This window comes from Zonotrichia albicollis, chromosome 1 (assembly GCF_047830755.1).
Source record: "Zonotrichia albicollis isolate bZonAlb1 chromosome 1, bZonAlb1.hap1, whole genome shotgun sequence".
NCBI classification, from domain to species: Eukaryota; Metazoa; Chordata; class Aves; order Passeriformes; family Passerellidae; genus Zonotrichia; species Zonotrichia albicollis.
In genome coordinates, this window is record NC_133819.1 from 35246082 (window position 1) to 35272318 (window position 26237).

Below are 26237 nucleotides of genomic sequence, written 5' to 3' on the forward strand. Positions count from 1 at the left end.
AGTTTGATCCCTCCGGGTATCCACTGGGGAGGGGAAGATGAAGAGCTTGCCTTTATCGCTGTTCGGTGTGAGGAGTGGGAAGGCAGTCCCAGTGTGTAACATGTGATACCTGGTTTCCAGCAGGGAAGCTCTCCGGAGGCCGAGCAGCATCGCCCAGACCCTCTGCACCGCTGAGCAGCGGCGCTGCCAAGGCGAGCAGCGCCCCATCGCAGCCGGCCGAGGTTCCAAGGGCAGCTGTCCCACCGGAGCCTGCCGGCACTTCCCGAGCCGCAGCGGGAGCGGGTCCCGGGCGGCCCAGCCTGCCCGCGCCCCCTCCGCCGCCTCCCGCTTCCAGCAAGCCTTCCCTCACCTTCCCTCCTCCTCCCCCTGTGCCCCCTCCGGCCGATCGCCCCGCCAAGGGGGTGACCCCCGGCCCCGCGCCCCCGGCCCCGCTCCCTCCCCCTCAGGCTGACAAACCCGCCAAGCCTCAAGCAGGCGCTCCGCACCCGCCCCCTCCTCCTCCTCCTCCTCCCCCCCCGCCACCCCCCGTGCCCCCCTGCGGGCTGCCGGCCAGGGCCGCCGAGGCCTCTGCGGCCGCCGCCGCTCCGGCCGAGGGAAGGGACTGTCCCCCTCCCGCGCCGCTGCCCCCGCCGCCTCCTCCGCCGCCACACGCGCACCCCCCCCCCGCGAACAGGCTCTCCTTTCCCCCGTCCCCGGCCTTCAGCGGTGCCGACGTGCCCCCTCCACTGCCCCCCAAGTCTCCCCACCTGCTGTCACAGTTCCATAAGCCGAGCAACATCCAGTCGCTGCCGCTGCCACCCACGCCCGGCCCCCCTCAGCCCGCAGCCGTGGGGGAGATCAGGAAGAAGAGACCCGGCCGAGGCGCAGGTGAGAGAGGCGCAACCTCCGAAGGAAGGAGGCTTTTCCCTCCCTTCGGCTAGCGGGGAAAATCACAGAATGATTTGGGTTGGAACAGGACCTTGAGATGACTTATTTCTTCAAGGCTGCCTTCCAACCCAAACCGTTCTATTGCACTGGTGACTGGAGAGCAAGGAGGGGCGGGGATGAAGAGCACACAGGGGAGGAATACCCGTAGGTTGCACGGCTCATGATGAACGCCCAAAACACTCGGCTTTTTGAGATGCCAGGCACTTCTTAGCACTGGGCACAAATGCCTTATCGTTTAAGCGGCCACTCTTGGAAGTGACATGCTGATCACTGGGCTGCGTCTTGCTTTTATGTTGGCAATGGGTTGTACCTGACAGGCTCAGCTGGGGAAACAGACTACATAACACAACACGGTGTGTGCCAGGTCAGCAGCTGCTCATGTGCCAGCCTGCCTAGGATACCAATCTGCAGCTGTACCCATGCAGGAGCAGTATTGGCAACAGCTGGGAAACACCAGAGAACATAATGAAACAGAGATGGGGCAGCTACCAGCCATAGGTGAGCAAAAGCAAATCTGGCTGCAGCCCTCTGCTGTTCCACAAAGGGAAGCAGCCAGTGCCTCCTGCGATCAAGGTAGTTGGGCCAAAGGTTTCTCCAACTACTTGGGAAGCGGGGTATTATCCAGTATTTTCTGAGTAGATGATAGAGGGAAATTATGTTAGACTCCTCTAATGTAATGAAAATAATAAAAAAGATGAGCATGAGCCTAGATCTGTGTGGGTTTGAGAAATGGAGACAGCTACTTAACAGGGAACATCTGAAAGAGAATGTTCTGTACCCTGTATTTTAGCAGCAAGATGTCAGGAGAAAGATTACAGGTTCCCTTTGAGAGCCAGGGGAAAGGCCGTGTAAGTACAGCAAGTCAGGTGCCTTGTGGTGGTGCTTATTGCTGCTCAGAACTCTCTGATGAACTCTTGCTATGTTGAGATGCCCATTTCTCATGTTAGTTCAATTTGTGTTTTCCATAAAATTACCCTGCCTGTCCCTTTTTATGTAGGAGGATAAGCAGTTTTGAGAGGCTACTGACTTGGAGGCCTTGGGCTCCCTTCCTGTCACACAACTCCTGCGTTCATCCAGATGTAAACTTTGATGGCTCTTGCAACTCCTCAGCGAAATGCACAAGACTAATGATAATTCCATTGCATTTCCTGCCAAAGCATCAAGAAATTTTCTTTTAGACATACCACCTAGTGTGGTTGTTTTGTTGATTTCCTTTGCTTAAAGAGACTGCTTCTTCTTGTGAAAGTGGAAGGATAATCTTCCCTTCCAGACTGGGACAAAACCACACTTCAGAATGTCACACTTTTCCTTAGAACTGGAAATGGAAAGCCCCAGCCAATTCCAGTAGTGACTTGAATTCAATACTTAATGCTACAATTCTGTGGTCAGGCTTGGCAAACAACATCTATGGGTATGTTTGCCCCAAATACTGCATTCTTTCTACACCCCCTCCACTTTTTTGTAGTTTACTGTTGGGTTAAGTCATGATGATGCTTATGTGCTGGTCTCCTGGTTTTTTTAAAGGAACCGGTGCTGGGAAGCTGGTCACACCTCCACAGCCACCTGCAAGATCCCCAACAACTGAACTTACAAGCAAGTCTGGAGTCTCAGCCTGGGCTACAGCTCATGACCCCTACACACCACTTAAAAATGGAAATATGCACATCATTGGTAATATTATTAAATTAAATCTCTTGGTCTTAGTTAATAATTTTAGTACAAAAGCCTGTGTGTGTCTCAGACCTCAAAAACTCACTCAAGACTTTGTCCTAGCAATAACAGGGTAGTATAATAGAAACATTTTTGTACAACCTTATACAATTATAGAAAATTAAGGCTTTTTCAAAGAAGATTTGAATTCAGTCAGTAGAAAGGAAAGCACGCACTACCTGCAAAGTTACTTAAAAATATGAAGAGTTCCGATAGTGTGCATATCATACTAACTTACCATTCTTCAAACCAGATCATGGACATTTAGAAGTTTCACTCCTATAGGGCAAAGACCAGTAAGAATTATTTTAAGAATTATTTTTGTGATGTGATGAATTGGCCATTCATTCTTGTTTACAACTACATGTCTTAAACTACCAATGAATACCGCTATTACCATAATACCGTAATCAATGCAGAAAACTGGAACAGCAGACTTAACTTCAGTTTTAATAGCAGGCAGTGATTGCAATTAAGGCAAAAAACTGGGGCGGCTCACAGAAGTACTCATCAAGATGGTTTATGCAGAATGAGCCACTATCAGTTCCAGGAGAAAATAAGCCAGCATTTTTAATAGAAAGTACTTGTGGCAACATAGATGGGTTTGGGGGTTTTCTTTGAGTGTTTTTGTTTTCTTGTTGTTGTTTCTCTCCAGCATCAGCTAATGTTTATTTCCCTGAAACTTCCCAGATGACTTTGAATCAAAATTTACTTTCCATTCTGTGGAAGATTTCCCCCCACCTGATGAATTCAAACCATTTCAGAAAACATATCCCAGCAAGATACCCAGAGGTAAGTGTGTAAACATGGAAAGATCTGATCATTATCAAAAGGTTTAAAAATGGGGATGCAAAATAAAGAACTGAACCAGCATTAGCATAGCTGGACTGCTGGCATTGGCACAGAAAAGAATGAGATTTTTCACAGTGGCAACAGGGACTAAAGATACAATGAAAAGCACTTAGTTACTTTAGAGTCTTAGGTAAAAACAAATGATGTGGCTGGACATGTAGCCTGTGTTTTCAGATAGGTAAATTTGCAAAACCTGTGATATTAAAAACAGTCATGTTGGAAAAACAGATTTGGGTAGCTACTGAGTTTGATTTTTTTTTTGTTTCACTAACTTGTGAAATCACTGAGAAAGATTACTTGATCCATGTCTTCCATTATGTATTGTGACTTGAATCCTATGCATGGTGTTTTACACACCTGAATAACAGAGACTTAGTACCTGAACTTTGTCAGGAAGTGATAAATGGCTGAACCTTGCTTTATTTTTTTTTCTCCTTTCTTAACTTAGCAACTTAGAATCAGGTCACTGTTGTAAGAACAGTTCAGCTATCCAGTTTTGAAAATGGGTAGTTTAAAGTGACAGAAGATCTCATGCCCATATTCTGCTTTTCTATAAAACCCAATTTTCTGTATTATTTAGATCTCCAACTTTAATTAACCTTTTTTTTTTTTTTTTTGTTTCCATGCTAAGGTACTTAGCATGACTTTTCATAGCAGCCTCAGTCAGGCTAAATGTAAATTGTCTGCTGTATATTCTGACTTTTTACTGAAGGGCTGCAGAGCACAAGCAATATGTGTGTGTATGTATGTAAACATACATATGTATATACCAGGGGTAGCAGATAAATGCAGCATCCCTGCTATGTAACTGCATCCAAAATCCCTGTTTAAAATCTGTTCTATCTATTTACAGATCCCTCTAAAAATCCTCCATTAAGAACACACGTGAGATGAGAAGAGTCTTCTGATGTTCTCTGGACTAGTATTAAAAAAGAAGATCAAGATAATATATAAGACAGAAGGGGTCCCTGTTGCAGTGATGTATTGTACTTGAGTCACAAGTACTGCAATATTAACATTTCTATAAACTGTAAAACAATATAAATTATACCTTTTGAACTGGCCTACATACTACAGGAATGTTAGTACAGGCTTTTAAATTACTGTATATAGGTGAATATTTTTAAGCAAAGCAGCATAAAATTTAAATTCTTTGTAGTGTTGAAACAATTGTCATTCTTATTGTGCTGACAGTGTTACCTCAGAATGTTTTGTGCTACATGCCTGTAGTTCTTTTTTCCTCTTCCATCATAATTTTTGGAAATTCTCCAGTTATTCTTTAGACATTTTTTTCAATGAACTGTTAAACTAATATGCTATCTTTAGTCTGTTTTTATGTTTCCTCACTTCTTTCATTCTGCCTGGCCTCAGATTGCAGCAGGATGTCACTTTCATGAAGGGATGGGCCCACAACCCTTTTCTCATGAAGCATGAAGAGGAGATGCCAAGGAGCTGTGGCTGCTAATGAGCCTACCTCCTAATGATTACGTATCCTTATAGGATAGTGTCTGAAGAAGCCCAGCTGGGTAGGGTGGTCATGGACTTGACAAAGATGACAGAACCTTTCCAAAGTAGAGGAAAAGGAAGTTGCTCTATTGTAAGCAAGAAATGGAAATGGTGTGTGTGAATACACGTGCTGTGATGAGTGTATGTAAGGGCACATGTCCTGTCTTTTCCTGCTGGCAAAGTGGGGATTTACCTTTTCTGTGATAGACTGCCTTTACCCAGCAATTCCAAAGCCTTTGGATGAGGGGTCCAAAACCTACATTTTAGAGCTACTACTGTTCACAGTGAAGGTTCATTGTCTGAAACACACCACGTGGAACACTCAGCCCCCAAAGTGGTTCTCGTCTCAAATAGAGTTGGTTGGGAAAAGTAACAGTCTAGCAGCAGACAAGACTGGAACTACTGCTTTTAATATTCAGACCTTGGCTAAGGTGTTTGGATCACAGATGTTCAAATCTGGTCCTAAGATGTCTGTTTCTAGCATTTATTACCCTTATTCTTGTGCCTTGGGAGGAGTGGTGCCAGGGAGGTGTCAGGGAAGTAATTCTTCCCCTCTGCTCAGCACTAGTGAGGCCACACCTGGTGTGTGGCCACATGTGCTGTGTCCGAATTCTGGGCTCCCCAGTGCAAAGAAGACATGGCCATGCTGAAGAGAGAGTCCTACAAAGATGATGAAGGGGCTGGAGCATCTCTCCTATGAGGAAAGGCTGAGAGAGCTGCGACTGATCAACCTAGAAAAGAGAAGGCTCAGAGGGGATGTCTCCAATGAATATAAGTATTTGAAGGGAGGGTATAGAGATGGAGCCAGGCTCTTTTCTCTGATGTCCAGTGACAGAACCAGAGGAAATGGGCAGCTGCAACACAGGAGGTGCAGAACATCAGACAGCACTTTTTGACTGTGCAAGTGAGTAAGCTTTGGTACAGGTTGCCCACAGACCTTGTAGAATCTCACACCTTAAAGATAATCAAAAGCTATCTGGACTTTGTCCTTGGCAGCTGGCAGTAGGAGACTGTTTGGCCAGGGGTGTTGGACCAGATGACCTGTAGCCATCCCTTTCAATCCTAAGCACCCTTTGATTCCCCTTTTTACAGCTTTTCTGGGTTCCTAGACCTGGGTTACAACAACCTAAGGCACCGCTGGGAGCAGAGTGGCTGGAAATCTGCCTGACACTGAAGGACTGGGGTGTGCTGGCTGACAGTGGCTAAACAGGGGCCAGTGTGTGCTCAGGTAGTCAAGAAGGCCAACAACATGCTGGCTTGAGGAGGTTCAGAGGGGCCCTCATTGCTCTCTGTAACCCAAAAGGATACTGTACCAATGTAGGGGTCAGTCACTTCTCTCAAGTAAAAAGGTACTGGACAAGAAGAAATGCCCTCAATCTGTGCCAGGGGAGGTTTAGATTTGATATTTGGAAAAACATCTTCGCCAGGAAGGTGGTCAGGCATTGGAGGCTTCTCAGGGAAGTGGTGGAAGTCACCATTTAATACCTACAGGTATTTAAAATACTTGTAGATATGGCACTCAGGTGATGCCTCAGGTTTTAGCTTTTACATTTTTCAGATTCTGTACCGCTTTAGTGTGTAATTCTGAGCTTCATATTAGGGAATAGTAAGGTCTCTTCACAGAATAGGTAGACAAAGGACCCTTGGTTCTGGGGACCAAGGGCAAATGATCCAAATTTCAGGCCCAAGAGTATAAACAACAGTGGAAGGAAGAGAGAAAACCAAGAAGGATGGGACTTCATAATCTAAAGCTATAATTGGATAATTAACTCCAATATGCTAATGGACCAGAACTTATAAAAGTGAGAGACCGCATGACTGGTCATCTATTTTGTGACCATTTTGGGTTCATCTTGGGTGTACTTCCCAAGGTGTAGTCATTGAGGCCTTCTAATAATACCTGCTTTATTCTTTAACTCTGTCTAGTCTCTGTTCTAGGTCAGCCTTCACAAGGCATAACAGAGACATGGTTTAGTGGTGGACTTGGCAGTGCTGGGTTAACAGCTGGATTAGATGATCTCAAGAGTTGTTTTCCAGTATAAATGATTCCATGATTCACCAGTCTGAAAAAGAATACTGCTGTTCCAGGGTGAGTCTGGTGCTAACAGCCAGGCTATTACAGTTAGGCATTAATTTATATAATTGCCATCAATTCCCCTCAGTTAGAGGTGTAATAATGTTATATAGGTCATTGATGATCTTTCCCCATGGTATTGCCTTTGAACAAAACTTTTAGGAAAAGACAGGTAACTGCATCTTTACATCCCTGCTTTTCTCTTTGTTGTTACAGCAGCTCAGTTATGCTGTAACTATTCCCACACATACACATTCATGGTGTGAGAGGGTGTAGGGGTAAGAAGCTCTTCACCCATAGGACTCCCAAGAAATCAACATTAATCTGTTTTTAGCCTATTGTGATAACTTGCTGTACATCAGGTGAAAAGAAAAAAAAGTGGTGATGCTTTGACCAATAGTGTCACTTACTGTAGTTACCTGATAAATATGCATGAATGTAGTAACAAACAGAGGTCTACATCTACATTGCTTCTCAAACAACTGGAAAAGTTGAATACTGTTTTAAAAACTATTTTGTTACAGTATTATTAAAAGTGGCATATTGTTGGCTCTCCTTTACTCTGGAATTTTTGTACTTCTCTCTAGTAAGTACCTTCCTAAGGATTTTAAAACTAATTCTAGACTACCTGCCAGCAGATACATAAAGGAGAAGAAAATTTTACTCCATTTTTTATTATGGTTTGGGTATTTTAGAAATAAACAGCATCTTTCAAGGATGAAATGAGAAATCCTGTGCCTATTTGCTAGCATTTCTGAAATGTTTCCATATATTTGTCATTCAGGATCCATTGAAGCATCTGGAGATACAGAGGATCACAGTGGCTGTCACCCTGAGACAGCTGATCCCAGAAGTCCCACTGTCCTTCCACTGAGACACACCTCTGTTCAAGACCACTGCAAATATTAAGACCATGCAGTTGCTCTGGTTTCTAGTGACTGCACCCAACCATGTTGCTGTACCACAGCTGGTTTTGGTTTTTAAATGCACTATACAACTAAAGCAAAATTAACATACTATTAGAAAATTACTACCTGGATCACTGTGCTCAAAACAATATATTCATTCTGTCATATAAGCAGTTCCACATAAGGACATAAACGCCCATGAGATAATTGCAAGTGTTGCTTTCTTCTTTCTTAAGAAACAGGCAAATAAGATACATGTTTTTAACAGGAACACTCACTTCTTTCATCTTGCCTCCCTCCCAGTTCTCAAAGATTAGATCCAAGTCTTGCAAAATAACTGTGAGAAGTAGTACATCCTAATTTTTGTCCTCTCACTGGAGCAATCATTTTATTCCTGTTCCCTGATTGTGCAGAAATACCCAGCTACTCCTATCAAGAGATGTGATTTCATGGGAAATCCATTTACTTCCGTTATGGGCAGCTGGAAAAAGCACATTTCTCTTTCAGTGGGCTTCATCCCCCCCAATACTTTCTGAAATCAAGTGTGCTTCTTGCAGTCAGCCCCTCCTCTGGTTGCCACACAGAGCAGCTAAATTTCAGGGATCTTACTTGAATATTTCCTTCTCCTATTGTCTACACTTTAAAATACTTAGACACAGGAGTTGCTCCTAGGATAGACAGCATGGGAGGGTTTCATTGTGAATGGGAGATTATTAGGTAGGCCTTAAGAAAAAATATATTCTTTCTTGTTTTCTGTAAGTGAAAAGGCCCCATGTTTTCTTGTCCAATTGCCATTTGTCATATAAGGCAATAACAAAGTAATGAGTCTGAATGGAACAATTTCATTTTAAAAATCCTGAGAATGCAGTGTCCCAATATGGCAATGACTTATTTCCCTGATGCACAACTTTTACAGTTTCAACTTGAGGTGTTTCTGCTTTCTAAGGAGTTTTACTTCCTCAATACAGAAGCCCGTGGTTCTTCACCATCCATTTTCTCAAACAGTGAAGGATTTTAACTCCATATGTTAACTTCCACTTACTAAAGACATGGACGTCCTCTTTCAACCCTCATGTATGAAAAAACCCACCATCCATCTTCACTGGACACAGTGTTTACTGGTGTAATTCTCAGGGTTTGCCCTACCTCACTTCCACAAGAAGAAAACACAATGAGAAGCAGGTCTGCCTGTAGGACTGTGGAGGAAGGGAAGCATGCTGCAGCACTGCACCTAATGTAAGGAAGCATGGGACAGCCATTTCTAAGCCTAACCAGCTGGATTGCCACACCCACCAGCAACTCACTGGTACTTAATGGATTCATCAGCCATGTGGCTCACAGCAGAGATTACCAGGAACTGTTCAGCAGTACAAAGGCAGAAAGATGGAGAATAGCCAGGTACTTATCAATGTCCAGCATCTATTCCTTTAAAAGATTCCAAATCTGTAGCTTGTATATAAATCTCACACGTTATTAATTGCATCTTAAGAGCCAATATGTGTAGATCTCTGCAGATCCAGGCTGGCTCTGCACTTCAGGACTCAGTTCTGGAGCAGCAGTCAGGTGCACTACAAACACAAGCTGGCTGAGGGCGAGGGCAGAACTTAACCTGGGGGCTGAATTCTTATAATTTGTACAGGCATAATGTCAGGTGCTGCGTTACTGCAACCAGATATGGCCATATGAGGCCAGCACAACAAGGTTAAGAGCCAGGACTTACCTTCCTGCCTGTCTCAAACTGTGATTTTCAACTCTACCATTTCAACTCTGTATGAACTGGCAAGAAGAGAAAAATGCAAGCCAGCTTTGCTGCAAGCCCAGTCCTGAGCAACAGAGGGAAAACCAGATTGCTTTCAATGACAATATGGCAATTAGCCTGATGAAGTTAAATCTTTACTTTAATTGGTTGCCCAACATACATGTTTTAACATTCTGTACTAAATTAGCCAGCATGCACACAGTAATTGGACCAGTCAGTGACTTTCTCCTTTCACTATATACATACACAAACAGGAACACCACAAGATTGGACGAAGGAAAGCAATTTGTTAACCGGATACAGCTAGCAAGTAACATTTTTTCCTCTAGAAATGTTTTTTCCTGCAAAATCACAAGTGTGAAGACTTTCTTTCAAGGCTTGAAGAGCATTGCAGTCTTCCAGTGAAAGGGCTAACAATAGCCACTGTAGCTGAAATGAGATAAAATTTGTTGAAAATCCATGCCAAGCAAGAGTGAAATTGAAAAAAAAATCACCTGCAATGCAGCATAGGGAAAAGGGACTTTGGAGACAAGCTGAGCAGGTAGAAAGATGGGTATGAAACCAATTCTTAACATCCTCAGCTTAGTGTAAAAGAGGAGGAGGTTCAGAATCAGATCCAACATTTCACATTCACTGGTAGAGTAGTACCTAAAGAATTGTTTGCTTACTTTATTTGAAGAACTTTAGTTCTGTGTCAACACAGTCATAGAAAAGATCCACTACTTCAGCTGGATCCAGAATCTCTGTACGAGAAAGGATATCTTCCATTGCTTCTAAACCTTGTTTTTCAAGGTCTAACATAATCCTCATCAGTTTCTGGCCTTTATCCTAAAGGCATGAAATAACCAAACTCAGTTAACCAGCAAACAGGCTCATTAAAGCATTTTACTCTCTTTGTTACAGAAATAATTTCAAATATTTTTAAAAAGAAAAAGCCTTTTTAAGTACAAACTACTTCTGTTATTAGTTATTTTGGATGGCCAAAGGCTTAAAGGAACAGTCCTGGACATTTTGTGCATTAAGAAAAATAATCAAAAAGGAATTGATAAGTTTAAAGCAAAAAAGGAAGAGGGTGAAAGATGGATAGAGGAAAATTATACAAGGCTTGTACATATAATAGAGGTAAAGCAAGTTCTTAAGCTTGTAATCCCACTAACAGAACTATGTGAGAAGACTGGAAGCCCTAAGAATTGAACAGATTGTGGTATTTGCATGTGCATCTCTCAAGTCAACACCTGCAAGATGATGAATAGATCTGAAATGATGTGTCATGTAACAGTATTAAGACTGTAGATCCCAGGGAGGTCTTGTGTGCCATTCTGATTTACTGCTCTTTGTGTTTCTAGAAAATTTACTCCTGGAAAAGGTGTAATTTCATTTTATCCAGATGTTATTTAAACTCTTGTTTTTTCTTATTTTCTTTTTTATTTAATGGAGAAGTGCTGCTTGTTTTGCTTGCAGCTTTCAAAACTGAGTTTCAGGGTAAACCAAAGTCATTTAGAATGAGTGGTGGTTCTGAGTTTTTTGGGATTTTTCTTAGAATTTTGTCCAGAAAGAGCAGGGCATCTCACCTAAGGTTTAGGCTTTTGGATGAGCAGCTTTTATAACATGAAACCTGAGCAGAAACTGCATTTTCTTTTCTACCACAACTATTGGTGTCACATTGTGGGGACTTTATCAGGCAAGAGTCCACAAGATGCTAAGATGCCTCTTCCAGGTCTTCCCTAAGTCATCTTGCACAATAATATGAGAGCCAGCTGCACATTAAAACAATGTCACCAGAGGCCACAGATTTTAAAGTACACCATTCCAAGAAATTAATAATCTAGCCAAACTGCATTTAAATAATGTTTGTACTAGCAAAGGTTATCATAGCTTTCTTTATCAATAGTGGGTAGGTCTGAATGTTGTTATGATAGCAACACTCTGACCCATGCAAATACACACAGAGGAAAACTGTAGAAAAGCCAATCCTCTGTGAGACTTCAATCCAACTATGTGAGGGTCTTCCACAAATTGCCTGAATACCCATAAAAGCTTGACAGGTGTGCCTTGGTCATCTTTCCCTCTGTTTCACTTCCCTAAAACCACTTATCCAGTTTATTGCTGTAGTTGTAATTGCAAATGTTGAGAAGTTGAACTACCTGCACAATGACGTCAAAAGTTCTATCTCAGTCATTTGGAAAAGCAATACAGAATAATCCCCTTCCTGACTTTACTTATTCCAAAATTAATTGCCTAAGAGATCTTCAACACTAAGTTTTTACCATGGAAGGTTTTCAGCTCTCAGGTTTTCAGCCCCATGTACTGCATGGCACTGCAAAGTGTCCTTTCTTCTCATATAGCATTTTCAGTTAAAAATTAACAGAAATGCATTGAATTGCAAAACACAAGACTTGCAAAACTGTCATGTGCAAATTTTTCTTTCAAGAAAAATACCTTTCCAAACTATGTCGTTCTTAATCCAGCATATGATTTAAATCACAACACTCCTGCCCTCTTCCTAGCACATAATTCTGATATAATGTTGCATGAGCATCCAGTGCTCTAATCACTAAAAAGACTCTATGCACAGTGGGGATTGAACAAGATAATCAGCTTAACAGTTTGACTTTTCATTTTGTAGAAGTAATGGAACAGAGCTATACTCTCAGGACAACAAAAACTATGCAGAACAGTTTGTCCTTCAGAGGGCATCATTATTCAAGCTAAACTCTCAAGGATTCTAAGAATATTCAGAGAATGTTTTTCACTGAGTGACTGTGAACTAAGTTATGGAGTTGGCAATCTACATTGACTTCTATTCAAACTACACACCTATAATCTCAGTTGTCCTTCAATTTTAGAAGCCTTCTCCATAGTCTCAAGTCAAATGTAATGCTCCCTTGAAAGTCTGTGCCTTTCAGCACAGAAAGCCATGTACTCTCAGTATTCAGGGTTCCAACAACTTCAGTTCTTTAATTCCAGGTGCCACAGCTCTTACCTGATCGTTCTCCAGGAGAGATCGGGCCCATTCATGTGCCTTGTACAATTCATGCCTACGATCTGGCTTCTCCTGGAATCGAGGTATCTTTTTAGCAGGATCATCATTGCCAAAAGAAGGAGACTGCACTTTTGGTACTAATTTTACATCATCAACAAAAATAAAGGGTTTAAATATGGACCTGAAAGAAATAAGAATTACTCCTTGCAGTAATAAGAGACATTTTGTATATGTTATTGAAATGCTCACCAGGTTATTTTAAAACAACACATACAGAGCAGCATAGGTAATTCATCTACACTAGGCATGGGCAAGGTTAGAGACTTGGTACTGGTCAAGCAAAACAAATCTACGTGCTTTAAAAGAACTGGGTTTGGCAATTATTGCAAAAACTTATTACCCCTTTTACCTATAAGATTTTCTGGTGTCCTCATGCCAGTTCTGCCACTTCTTTAGAAGAGTAGCATTGATTTTTCTCCTCCAAGTTTTTTTGTAACAAATCTCAACATTCGGCCTCACATCAGTTTTTCTCCTCTGTTCCCACTGGCATCTCTCCTCCTCTTTCCAGATTTAAGTTTTAATAATTCAGAAAAAAACACTTGCGTGGAGCAGGGAAGATTACATATCTTGCTCAATATCAGAGGATTTTCCATATCAACAACAGCACTTTAGAATTCTACTTCAAGAGCTGAGGGAAGACAAGGGCTACCAATATTGTGACATTTCTCAAATTATTTTAACACTGAATTTGGATCTAAACTCCTAAGAGAGACAAACAAAAAACCCCATCAATACAGAATCTTCATTCCTGAGAAGCTGAAAATAGGTTTTGGCAAGTGAACAGAACTGCCTTCCTTTTCTTTAGATACAGAACAATAAAGCACCCTGCATTCTGCAGAGAAGAACCTGCCAAGAGTGAAGACTTGTGCAACACACAATTAATAACCACTGCCTGTGTACAGTCAGCAGGTTCAGTGCTGCAACCCTTTCCATCAGTGTCACAAAGCCTTGCTGACTAAGAATTTATGTGACTCACTAGCTGCGTTTAAAATAATTCTTTCTTAATGCATTGCAGTGTTGAATAAAGCAAGAGAGGTCTCTAAACAACGCTTTTAAGGCGGGTTTTCGACCTTCAAATGGACAGAAATCCCAACAAATAATTTGAAGCCTTGCTCCTTTTTATTGCAGAGGATTTGCATCAACTCAAAGAAAAGTTTGGGTAAGCAAGTTTAAAATTGACACTTAACCCTGAAAGTCTGAGTTGCATAATGCAAGGTGGGTGGAAAGTCCCTTTGGCATGGATGACTTCCACAGCCCTCAGTAAAACCTAATGGTTACTACCAGTCCTCTGACAGGAATGTGAGCTGTTCAAGGGCACCATTTTCTTCTCTCCATAATCTCTTTACCTCAATGCAAGTGGCAGATCTCCTGAATAATTGCAATTGGTTTCATTTAATTTCTGTGAATCCCAAGTGGATTCTGTTTAAAACACAAGATAATTCATCAATCTTTGATGATCTGGCCCATGAGTTCCTTAATCTCCTCAGCTACTTCCAGCTAGAGAGGACACCATGTAAACCAACTGGAAATTGTCCCTCGAATAAAAGACATGCTTGGAATCCCAGCAACTTGCAGATGTTTTGCTGTGTTAACATTTTGATATCATATGAAGCTACCTGGAGTACACAACCCCTCTCACAACACTTCATTTGCTGGAGTTTTGCACCTGCCTGTTCAAGAGAAGTGACTTGGGAAGTCCCCAACTTCATCATCTCAACAACTTTCCAGGTGGAAAGCAACTACACTGGAATTCCTGGCCCTGCATAAAGTGCATTTCCCCTGGAAGCTCAGTAACACAGGACTGTCAGATTGCACATCTCAGAGCACTGACTGCACTTCTGGTTAGAACATGCTCCTATGTTCCAGTTTGGGAGGCAGGGTTTGTTTGTTACCTTTGAGCCCATCGCTGCTCTGCACCCCAGGGAGCCCAGTGCTGTGGCTTACCTTGAAGGGTCGGGCGTGCCAGTGAAGTAATGAATACAGGGAAAACTAGGGTCCTGAGGCAGAACAGACACTATGCTAGCTGTAGTAAGGAAAGATTCAGAGTCCACACAGACACCACTGTCCTTGTCACGCAGGACATCAATCATAGCTTGTGCAGAAACGTCACCTATATGGAGGGGGGAAAACATTCCTGAGTGTTCAATGGCTTGGAGCCCAGGTAAGGATTTTAGCCTGAACAAGCTTTGGCCTAAAATGGCCACTGACACTTGCCATGGGCATGTCACAAATCCCAGTTAAGAGTTTCTACTTCAGCAATGAATATTCAGAAAGAACATGTTTAGCTAGTAAATGAGAATGGTAAGAAGCATTAATTAGGCATGGTAATTGCCAGGTAATGCTTCAATACCAGAAATGCTATTAAAAAGGTACATTTTAAGGAAGAAGGCTGTAATACTGCTTTAGCAGTCACTATGAACAGACTACTGACTTAAAACATCAATTTTCCTCTACCCAAGCAGGACAGAATGAGAACACCCTGATTTTCTCAATTTCCACTTCTCAATTTCCATTCTCAGTCAAAATTTTGAAACGTCATCTTGCAGTCACAGAGTGTTACAGCAGCAGACCTAGGCACCAAGATTTTTCTCCAAACCCCTCTGTTCTCACTGTGTCTCCTGCCTGTGTTCATCCCAGCTTTCCCCCATTGCCCCTCCATGTTTTCTCCTTTTGCAGGCCAGGCTTCTTCCCCATACCTTCTCAGGCTCTGCAGTGACTCAAACCTCCATGCACAGGTGCCTCAACACACCAGGAGACACAGAATGACTCAGCAGCCTGCAAGATTTTCAGCCATAGCCATCTGTCTGTAGGGGCCCTCGGGGTTTTTAGTGCTATAATCCAGATTTATTTAGATCTTTTACCTATAGTCCTTTAGAGTTACTGTATCTGCCTCAGACACTAACCACACTCCCTGCAATGCTACAGCTTTTGTAAGAACTCTGCAGTGCAACAAATTTCTCATCTCTACACTCTTCAGAACATTTACCCACATGTGAAAATGCCAACAGTCCAGTAAATTCACATGTGTAGTAAAGGGTTTTTTAGAAAATTATAATTTGTGCTATTTTTCATGCATTCCCATGCACTGCTGCAGGCTGTCCATTTCAGAGGTGTTTTGGCCAGCTGCAGCAAACTGAAGTCAGTAATAAATCTGGGTCTGGAAATAAACCCTTTCTTTGATTGCAGAGAATATAAATCTGGGTCTGGAAATAAACCCTTCCTTTGACTGCAGAGAATAGCACAATGTCTGTTTCAGTAGCTTTGTCCTGCTCAACAAAGAAAAAGGGATTTCAGTTTGCAACTGCTCTTCCTTAAACTGTGCTCTTGAAACTTTCCCCAAAAGGTTAAATCTACATTTTCCCCACAATACAGATTCCACTGAGCTCAATCTTTGATATGTGAGGCCTTTTTTTTTTAAATAGTATAATTTTAGTGTTAGGTAGGGCCACTAAAATTACAGGAAAGCACAGATGCAGTAGCACATCATGCACATCAGAGCACTGAAGGAAGTTACTTTGTAATTGCAATCCTGTTTTGAAACCTTGGGGGTGACATTAAGGGCTCCACCCTAAATAGTGGCAAATTTAAGAACAGTCTTTAGTTCTGATCCTCCTTCCTACACAGTTTACATCTAGAGGTGTTCTCAGCCACATGTAATTCTGGACAGAATGCCTGAAAAGGAGGCAGCAGTGACTAAAAAACCCAGTGTGCCCACAGAAAATTAGTTCAACACTTACCACCTTGTTTTTCTAGGCTCTCCCTGCCAGAACAACAGGCTAAATGGTCATCAGCAAGAGAAAACACTTCAGAAAAATTGAAGTCAGAGTCTCCATTCCACCAGCCTTGACTTTTCACATAATCCCTTAGTTCAGGATGCTCAGCATCAATTTTTGTAGTTAATGAAAGCTGATTGCAAATGCATTTCACTCCCTCTAGAAAGAGCCACATATTAAAAGAGAACATTAATACAGTTTTCCTGGGAGAAGCTGGAAGGAAAATGTCATATCAATTAGGAAACAAATTAATCCATTGGTTAGTGTGTGCATTTGGCATGACTGTGTAACTATACAATTACACATGCACAGAATTACCAATCCCTGCAGGTTGCAGAGCTCAATCCTCTGTGCCCTGCTGAGACACTGACACCTGTGATTAACAGTGGGATTTAGACAGAATGCCAGTTTCCCAGTCCACATCTCACACCTTCTGACCACAAAGCAATGGTGGTATCCAAATGCCAAAGGCACCTAATATTTTTCTAGTGGCATATTCCCCACAGACACAAGAAGGCTTCAGATCTGACTTGATTTCAAAGTATATTTCAGCAGAGCTGCATTTAATGAACCTTCCTTGCCCTTCAAAATTAAGAATTTGGAAAATGTTTTTAAAATCACTACAATTGCTTTAAGCTTCCAGCTGAGAAACAGTTTCACTGTAAGCTGCAAGTTCAAATTACAATTCTTTTATCTTAGATTTTAAAATGGCATGAAGTAAAAAGACTGTGTAAGTAGCCTCCAAAGAGTACTGAATGGGTTTTTTTTAGTTCCTTTTATCAAACATACTGCAGTGCTTATAACCATATATCCACAGCATGGCAGTGGTTGCTGCAGATATTCCTCAGAGAGAATAAAGCAAATGTAATGGAAGCCAAAGAAAGAGATGATAAAGTAAAACTATAAAGTAAAATAAACACAGATTCTGGAATTTGGCACAAATAATTTCTTAGACAAAAACAAAACCTGTAGTTGTGAAAGTTTTTAATACTGCCTTCCAAAAAAGTTAGTTTGCTTTTGCAGTGCCGCATGCATGCAATTTAAATAAGGGGTAACAACTTCAGGAAATTCTGTGCATCATTCTGTGAAAAAGTCCCTGACATCCAATTCTGACTTACACAGGGTCACTGACAGCTTATTCTGACTCACCCTTTCAAACAGCATACTTTCCTGGGAATTTTCTTGACTTGAGTGATGAGGATATTTGTATTCATGTCCAGCTAGGCAAGCCACTCTTTAAAGAGCTCTTTAAGTATTACATTTATAAACTCATGCAAAATATTTTTCATGGGTTTGATCTACCACCAAAAAGAAAATTATCGATCAAATTTTTCCACTGAGACTCAGGAACATTAATAGAAAGGATTTTGAAGTATTTATTTTTAAATTATTTTCAGAGAGTTGCTTGATAAACACTCACTATGAGCTTTACAGTAATATCAGAACTCTGAGGATAGTCAGGAAAAGATATGCTTTCACACTAGGGAATGACACATTTTCCCCATTTTAACAGCATTTGTGCATTCATTTGAAAGCTTAAGAGGCACACTTATGGCTGCAAAAAAAGACCCCTCTGAACAAAGTAAGAAATGTAGAGTTCTTCCATAGCCAGCAGCCTTTCCTGCAGGGCTGCAGGAGGTGGAAACTACTTATCTGCAGCTCACAGAGACCTCCTGAGAGCAATGTGCTGGTAGAAACCAGAACAGAGCTGCAGAACCATTTCAAAAAGCTGCAAGCAGCAGATGAAGGCAACAGTTTATTTGCTGGGAAGGAGGACGTGAAGGTTATGGACTGCTGATGCAGCTAAAACTGCTAAATAAAACCCACTGTTCTTCAAATATCAGGCAGGCAGGTCAAGAGAAGAAGGCAGGCTGTCACTGCATAATCCCAGGAACCTCAGGAGTCAGCTGCTTGCCAGAACTGGGGTTTCATCAGGACAGCATTTTCAGTCTTCCCTCCTCTATGTTTGGTATCTGTTCATGCCAGATAACCTTTAAGGACACCTCCAGATATCCCTAAAATGCAAGCTTTACTTGGGAAAACACCACCTCTGTGAAGGAAACTGACTCCTGCTTGGTGGCAGGGACTGACAGCAGGCCATCACACGACACTGCACAGCCTGGTGATATTTCTTAGCTCCTTCCCATACCTTCTATCTCCTACCTTTAATCATTTAGGGGGAAGGAGGAGAGAATATTAAATGGATCTGTCATAGCTCAAGTCATGGATGACAAAAGTGCTCTTGAACACTCTTGAATTTTCACTTCATTCAAACATAAATACATTTGTAAAAGCTCTACTCTTATGAAAATAAAAATCTCTTCAAGATTAAGATGAGAATAAATTAAATACAGGCCTTAAAAATCATATTATATTAAGCAGCCTATATATGCTGGAAAAGTTTTAAATAAATTCATCCACTAAGCCAGTGAATTCTAGAAGTTAGTTTGGCAGCTCTGGCTTCACACATACAGAAAAAGAAACCATTTACAAGTTTAAAGAGCAGAAAATTATTGTTTTGCATCATTTAAAAAACAGGGATATGAAGGGAGAATATCTATTTCAGTAAAGGAACCACCACCAGCAACCCATTCAATTTATCATCTGAAAAAAGCCCTTTTGTTTAAACTATCAATGGTTATCCTTTCCTCACAATATTTTAGATTTGTAAGTAATAATTTGGGCATTAACTCCATCAAAAATACCATCTGACCTGCTTCAAACAGAAAATAAATCTTGGAAAATACACCTATTGAATATAAAAATTATGATTATTACATAGTTTATGCATAAAGGCAACAATCTCCACCTTCGCAGAAAATGCTAAGTCACATCAGCAAATGCAAATCAACACATAAAAAAAAGTCAGAGTAGTGCAAATATAGAAAATTATAATTGGTGATTTAATCAAACACTTGCATTCATTAGTCACTTATTTAAACTCACTGACTTCAGGACCAATTCTTCCAAGACAACTCTTTACAGCTATTTTTAATAGGATTTGCTGTGAGTTCTAAACTAACCTGTGATTTTTTCAGCTGCCCAATACTTTCCAGAAGTCTCCAGTATCCAGGCTTCATTCCTGTCCACAATCAGAAACGCACTTTGGAAAGTGTGGCACGAACTCCCATCTTCATAATAATTTCCACCTTGTCCATGCTCTTCCAACAGAGCAACTATTACATCCAATGCTTCTTTAGCTGTTGCCCCCCTTTCTAGGCCAAGTCTATGAGAAAAGGGTAAAACAGAGACTCAGAGAGGAATGATACAGTAAGATCTCCTTAAGTTTTTATTTTTAAAGACCAGCACTCATCTGAGTCTAAAATACTGAAGTGCCTGGTATGCCTAATATAATAGTTCTTACTTTAATTAGTTACTAAAGGATGAGCTATAGAATTATTTTTTTTCTAGTCTTGATTTTCTATGCTGGCTCTTTACTCTCAAGCCTATCATAGCTGGCTTTAAGTTTTTTCAAAAATGTCCAATTACCAACCCATGATCTCAGCTGCACTGTAAACATGCAATGCTCTATTTATCTCCTCCTCAGGCAGAATACATTTGAAGGACAATTTGCAAGTATTTTTTTTTTTAAGTAACAGCTGTACCAAGGTTACTTTTCTGTACAAGGATGGGAAATTGTAAATAATTATTACCAGCTATTAAAAAGAGGAGGAATATTCAATATTACAGCCTCTCCACAACCTCTCTTTCCCAATGCTCTGTTGGCCATGGAAACCAGGTGTTATCCTTCTATGCATACTACATGCTGTAAAGACAAGCATTTGTGCACAGTCATACTTCAGAGCTCCTGCAGAGGCTTCCCCAAAAAACTGTTTGAATACCAGATATGGCTTTTGTCAGAAGAAAGAGCAACCATATGCCTGAAAGAACAGAGTTTTAAAAGGAAGTTGAAGCAAAGCAAGGGTATTTTTCAGGAAAGCAAACTGAGGTGTGGTAATAAATTTTACAAAGCCATAGGGAATGACTGTATCCTGCCTTGAGTAAGTGGCATTAAATAATCCCTTGATATAATTTACAGCCCTAATTGAATCAACAACAAAAGCAGGAACCAGAAGTTGAAATCAGAACTGCAAACGATTTCACTGGTTCCAAAATCCAATTACTGGTAATGAGGAAATGCAGTGTTTCAAACAACAGTGTATCCATGCCTCCATCCTTTGGGAGTTACCTGGTTCAGTCCAAAATTTCTCTCTGTTGTTTTGTCACCTTAATATTTTCCTTTGTGTTTGTCTTTCTCTAACTGCTCTATGGACAAAATAATTTTGACTGATGGACAGTTCCAAGAAAATCACTTTGTTAGACATAAGTACTATCTATGATAGCTCTTTCCATTTTTCTTGAAATCACATGACAAGCAAACACTACTCTGTTTCTTTCCTAAAAACTACAGTAGACAAATCAGATACTGATAATTTTAATACAGATTTGTTGATCTCAATGCTTCTCTGCAGTGGCTCTGCATTGTTAAATACTTGGCTACCATTAGCCTTGTTTTAGGCTGAATTATTGAAAGCAGTGTTTTCATCTCTCTCAGCAGCATCTATTTCTCACAAACTCACAAAGAAGAGCCAAGAGTCAACTAGAATTTCAAGGCTTAAGTTAAAGTGACAGTTCCTTCCCCATCATTTTCTTACTTGCATTTATAGGATCTTTCCCTCTCATAATTTCTCATTAGCTGAAACTTGTTTTGTACTTGTGACTCCATTTTTAGTCCCTCTGCTTTTATGGCTTTCCTTAATTCTTTTCATCACTGGTGCAAATGCTTTTTCAGACCAACACAGCTATGCCAGTCTTGGCACATACCAGAGACATAATTTAAAATTCAGTCCAAAATCATGTCCTATTTGTTCCCTAAGAGCAGTCCCTGCCACAAGAAAGTGAATGGACTGAAAACTACCTTGGTGACCATACAGCCACTAGATTCAGTGATAATCTGCTCCCTTCTCCCCAGTTAATGACCAAAACCATTTTGATCTATCTACCATTTAGATCAAAACCTGCCAAGAGACATAACATCCCACTAAAACTTTAATGTCTCCATAAAATGTTCCATCTGAGATGGTTACAGTCTAGCTTTCACTGTCAAAACTGCAGCAGGGATTCAGGCTGAAGAAGCACCCTTTAGGTATTATTTTTTTTTATAAATGGCTCCAATGTTACATTTATTTCCATTAAGTAAAGGTCTAGGCTCTTCTTTTGCTTGGCTGCTCCTATCTGTCAGTCACAAGGGACAAGAAAAAAAATAAAATAAAAAGAAAAAAACCCTTCCTACACAACAACCACACAACTCATTTCCACAAAATTAAGTCTTGTCAATTATCTCAGCATCAGTGTCCAGGGCAACCACAGCATAATCCTCCCACTAACACACTTCAGAGTACCCTTCAAGGTGAGCTGGAAGAACAGTTAGAAGCAATTTCAATGCCAGATGAGAGCTTGAATTACTTGTTAATAAAATTGCAGTGATTTAGTACAATCCACTGCCTAAGTACCTCCAATATGCTGTCATATTGTCAAAACAATATTATCTTAAGCTTTTCAACTTCACCTATCAGTTACATAATGCAGGCTTTCCAAATTAACTAACATTCTTGATGGCATTTTACTTTATTCAGCTTTGAAGTCTCTAAGGAAAGAAATTGGTAAACAAATTAATACCATTTTAAAGAGCATTCTTGACTCCCTGCCAAGATTGGCATCTCTGTGTGGCTCTGAAAAAGTTATTGCACCTGTGATGAAAAGAACAAATAAAGAATACAAACGCATAGGGATTAAAATTAGGACCAAAAATGCAAAAATAAGGGCATAATTTACTGGTTTCTCCATATTTATCTTTTGCATGATAATGCTGTCCTAACTTATCAGCAACACAGTACATGAACTCTTCAGAAGAACATGATTCCCTCAGTGAACAGGTGCTTTATAGTTGCAACCGTGCATCAAAAAAATCCCCAAAACTGCAGGCAGTTAACAACCTGGAGAAAATCCTGATAAACTAACTAATGCAACAATACTAGTATAGCTTTCAAAAATCAGCTTTTGAATAAATCCTTAGCAGAAAAAAAAAAAGGTTCCTTAGGAATTTGTACTGGAGCATATTTTCTCTAAGTCATGACTAGGTCCATGTTCTCAATTTAGATTAACTGGGATGGGGACCAGCCTGCATGGAATAGGACCAGCTTCTAACCCTGGAGTCCATCACACAACTTTATCAGTTTGTTCAGAATCACTCAGGTGTTCTGACATGCTGTGATTCTCTATCAAAGACAAAGAGCTGGTGGCAGCTGCCTCACTGCAGCCTACAGAGATCAATTTTGTTCTCTGTTCTCTGTTCTATGGGGTGACATGAAATAGACACACTTAATTCAACTGGCCAGGTCTTCACAATCAGAAAAAGAATCACTTAGGCTGGAACAAGCAGCAGATGGTAACAACACATCTCTGGTTCCCCTTGCCTGAAGCATCCTCTCTCTGCACCCGAACTACAATTTCTTCTGCAGGTAAGAAGGAAGAGCAGAAGGGTAGCACCTACAGGTGATGATTACTTGTGTAGTTTGTGGCAGTGCCTCCGTACTTTGGTATGTCCTGGTTTGCTAGTGTGGGTAATTCTAGAGCTGTTGGTTAACATATTTATTTGAATGTTAAACAGTCCTTTGAGAATGTAGTAACTGAGTAAGAAGTAAGTAGAAATCGATATTTAAATCAATGGTTTGTTAAAAGTTTCAAAAGGACTGTGGTAGGACGGAAGAAATAAAAGTAGAAAGTCATCTAAGTCCTTTTCTTCACAAAAGGTTGTCCTATACTTTCTGAAACAACCCCTCACATCTACTCAGCCTCCTTTGATGCAATTAAATTTACTAGTTCTGTCAGGTACAGCTTCTCCACAGATTCTTTCGGTATATACAGGGCTTAGAGAAAATACCAAAGAGAAAGTTAACCCAAATTCCCTCATAATTTTGTCATTGGTCAGATTTTATAGCTCTCTGATCACATTTCCAATTTCCACTGCATTCTCTATGGGAATTGGCCCATATTCCTCCTGATTTATGGTAGCTGGAAGCAGACACCGTTTCTGCAGAGACACGTTAGGGAACACTTACAGTTTCAGGCATTTATGCACCTAACAATAAGTTCTTCTAACCCATGCTTCCTAGCTTGCTCATAAGAATAACTCCTAAGGTTTTAACATCCTCTTAAAAGTCAAGGTATCTATTTCCTATCCTTTTATCTATAAAATATCTTAACTCATTGCAGGAGTAAAGTAGAACAGTTTGATCGGGATTTTTCTTGACTACCAGTTATTACTGTGCATTTATCAACTCCTTGATATTTGAGGTTTTTCTGCTTCAGGAACTGAGGTTAAGCTGGTTTATCACAGATCTTTTTAAAAATATCAAGCATAGCCACAACATTTAACTTTTTCCAGTCAACTTCAACATCTGTTTTTCACGAGTCCTCAAGAAAAATGAGAATTCACCTGTAACTGCTTCAGTCAGCTCATTAAGTATCCCAGGACAAAGTCCAGTAGGACTATTTTGTCTGAGACTGATTTACTTAAATATGCAGCTGTTGTCCTGTTCAGTCTTTGAATTGAGTCCATTTGCTTCATTTCTCTTTGTAGTAAGTCCACACTTTCTCTCTTCTTTCATTTTCAGCTTTCATCCCCCACCCAAGCCTCCTTTAAATTCTCTTCACCACAGGATCAGCATGCAGGCTGAGACTCAGAGTGCAGCACAAGGCTTTTGGGAGCCAGCTGTCAATGAACAGCCTCACAGGAGTCTGTGTGCCAGCATCTGAATAAGGGCAGTGCCTTGCATTGGAATGCATGGGCTGAAGGAAGCCATAGGAGTCTGTTTATGCCCACAGTTGGCTATAAGCCCAGAATAAGATTTTTAGGTCAGAGTAGGCTGTTGTAAAGTGGGGGAGAATGAAGGGCACACCAGAACTCTAATATTACAAATTAGTTATCAGTTCCTTACTAACAACGTAATCATATCTCTTACTCTGTCAGACTAGCCACTGCTGGACTGTAGGGTAGGTAGACAAGGTATATTGAGTGAACCACAACAGACTGGCACATTCTTGGTAGCTAAATTCAGATTGCAAGTGTTTTAAGTTTTCACTCAGCTGTATCTAGAACCCTACCTAGCCAGCTCATATTGCTTTGAAATCTCCTTACGCCAACACCACAAGCTGCTACTGGTGGTACTGGTGCTACTGCTACCAGCATCACCTGAGGCTGACGATGAAAGGCTGGGCACAGCTCAGCAGGACACCCACCTGACAAGATCCATGCCTAGCAAGGCTTCAGACTCAGAAGCTGGTTCTCTGGTCACGACAGCTTCGTTAGCTACACACACTCCGTGCTCGTTAGCTCCCATTTCTGCCCCCCACAGCCAGGAGGGCCTGCTGAGCACCACAGCGTGAGTCCTGGGCACCTGCTCAATCTCGATGTACGTGCACTGCGGAGACAGCAGGGAGACACAAGGTTAAACAATCACTTCATCTGCTGCTGTGACTGAAACAAAACATGACTTCCATGTACAGAAAGGACACGTTATTTAAAAGGTCCATGCTTTGTGAATGAACAAGGAACTTGTTTAAACAACATTTAAGTGTCATGTTTGAACATTCACATCCTTATATTGCACAAGCCTGGGAAAATATATGTGCTGATGCTTGCAGCTTCCAAGAGACAAGCAGGACCCAAATGCTAGGATCAGTGAAAAGCAGCAGGAGACAGACTGTACTGTCACATTAATAAAACACCAATCATACCTGCACATAGTAACAAAATCAAACATTCTACCCCCTCCCCTGTTGTCAGGGTATCAGTTGTGGGTTTCTCTGGGTCTGGATTGAAGGCACTTGAGACTGTATTTCATGTTTGAACTCAGGTATTTATTATTTCTTATCAGTAAACCAATCTCACAACTGTGAGTTCAGCAGCTTTCCATTAGAAGGCACAAAATGGCCAACAATCTCTTGTTCCAAGGTCTTTTAAGACTAAACTATCCAATGAAGAACTGACACCTAGATTATTTTCCCCTTTAACCTGAGGGCCTGCAAAGCAGACTTTTCTGCCCAAGTACAAAATGCCACCCAAACCCATGAAGAAGAAGCATGAAGAAGAAACCCAGGATGACACCCTGTGTCCTTCATCTTGCTTCCATCCACTACATACTAAAAATCACAAAACCTAGATTTCTCTCCAAGTGATACACCTACACTACTCTCTATAATCTATTTCACACTTTTGTGGATGCCAGTCTATCTTGAAGTCCAGGAAACTTTCTCCATGAATGAGGGCCAAAGTCAGTGCTGCCCTGGGGGTCAGGGCACCCCAGAGCAGGCAGAGAAATATTCCCACTGCCCTGGGTTTCCACACCCTCAGCACCATCTCCAGTGCTTTATCATATACAGAGTCACAATGGTTGCTGGGACAAAACACATTAGAGGCTTCCTCCTCCCCCTTGCTGCCTCCCCTGCAGCTGCCCCAGCACAGAGACAACTGGTAGGAAGAGGGGAGAAAAACAAGCCTTGAAAAGATTCGGTGGTACAATAAACCACTCTGATAAACAGTCACAGAAGCAAAACATGGGCACTGCTGTTGCTTAAACTGGTGGTTTTACTATTTTAAATGGTCTGCTTTAATTAGATGTCT

The 26237-nt window shown here is 41.1% G+C and overlaps 2 protein-coding genes across 14 annotated transcripts in view; one reads left to right on the forward strand and one right to left on the reverse strand.

Annotated features, from left to right (window-relative positions):
- WIPF3 (WAS/WASL interacting protein family member 3) overlaps positions 1-7375 on the forward strand; it is a 37843-nt gene extending 30468 nt beyond the window's left edge. For 11 of the 12 annotated variants that reach the window (XM_074537945.1, XM_074537961.1, XM_074537956.1 and 8 more), the window contains 4 exons: positions 121-867; positions 2452-2598; positions 3328-3429; positions 4343-7375. In XM_074537945.1, the coding sequence (XP_074394046.1) occupies positions 121-867; positions 2452-2598; positions 3328-3429; positions 4343-4383 (1037 nt within the window). In that variant the 3' untranslated portion in view covers positions 4384-7375. The remainder of the gene's footprint in view (positions 1-120; positions 868-2451; positions 2599-3327; positions 3430-4342) is intronic. The other variant, XM_074537972.1, reaches the window with a different exon arrangement.
- Positions 7376-9857: 2482 nt separating this feature from the next.
- SCRN1 (secernin 1) overlaps positions 9858-26237 on the reverse strand; it is a 38082-nt gene continuing 21702 nt past the window's right edge. For both annotated transcript variants that reach the window (XM_074538001.1, XM_005480907.4), the window contains 7 exons: positions 24854-25035; positions 19576-19778; positions 16517-16711; positions 14724-14889; positions 12720-12900; positions 10405-10564; positions 9858-10165 (listed from right to left, as the gene is read on the reverse strand). In XM_074538001.1, the coding sequence (XP_074394102.1) occupies positions 10406-10564; positions 12720-12900; positions 14724-14889; positions 16517-16711; positions 19576-19778; positions 24854-25035 (1086 nt within the window). In that variant the 3' untranslated portion in view covers positions 9858-10165; position 10405. The remainder of the gene's footprint in view (positions 10166-10404; positions 10565-12719; positions 12901-14723; positions 14890-16516; positions 16712-19575; positions 19779-24853; positions 25036-26237) is intronic.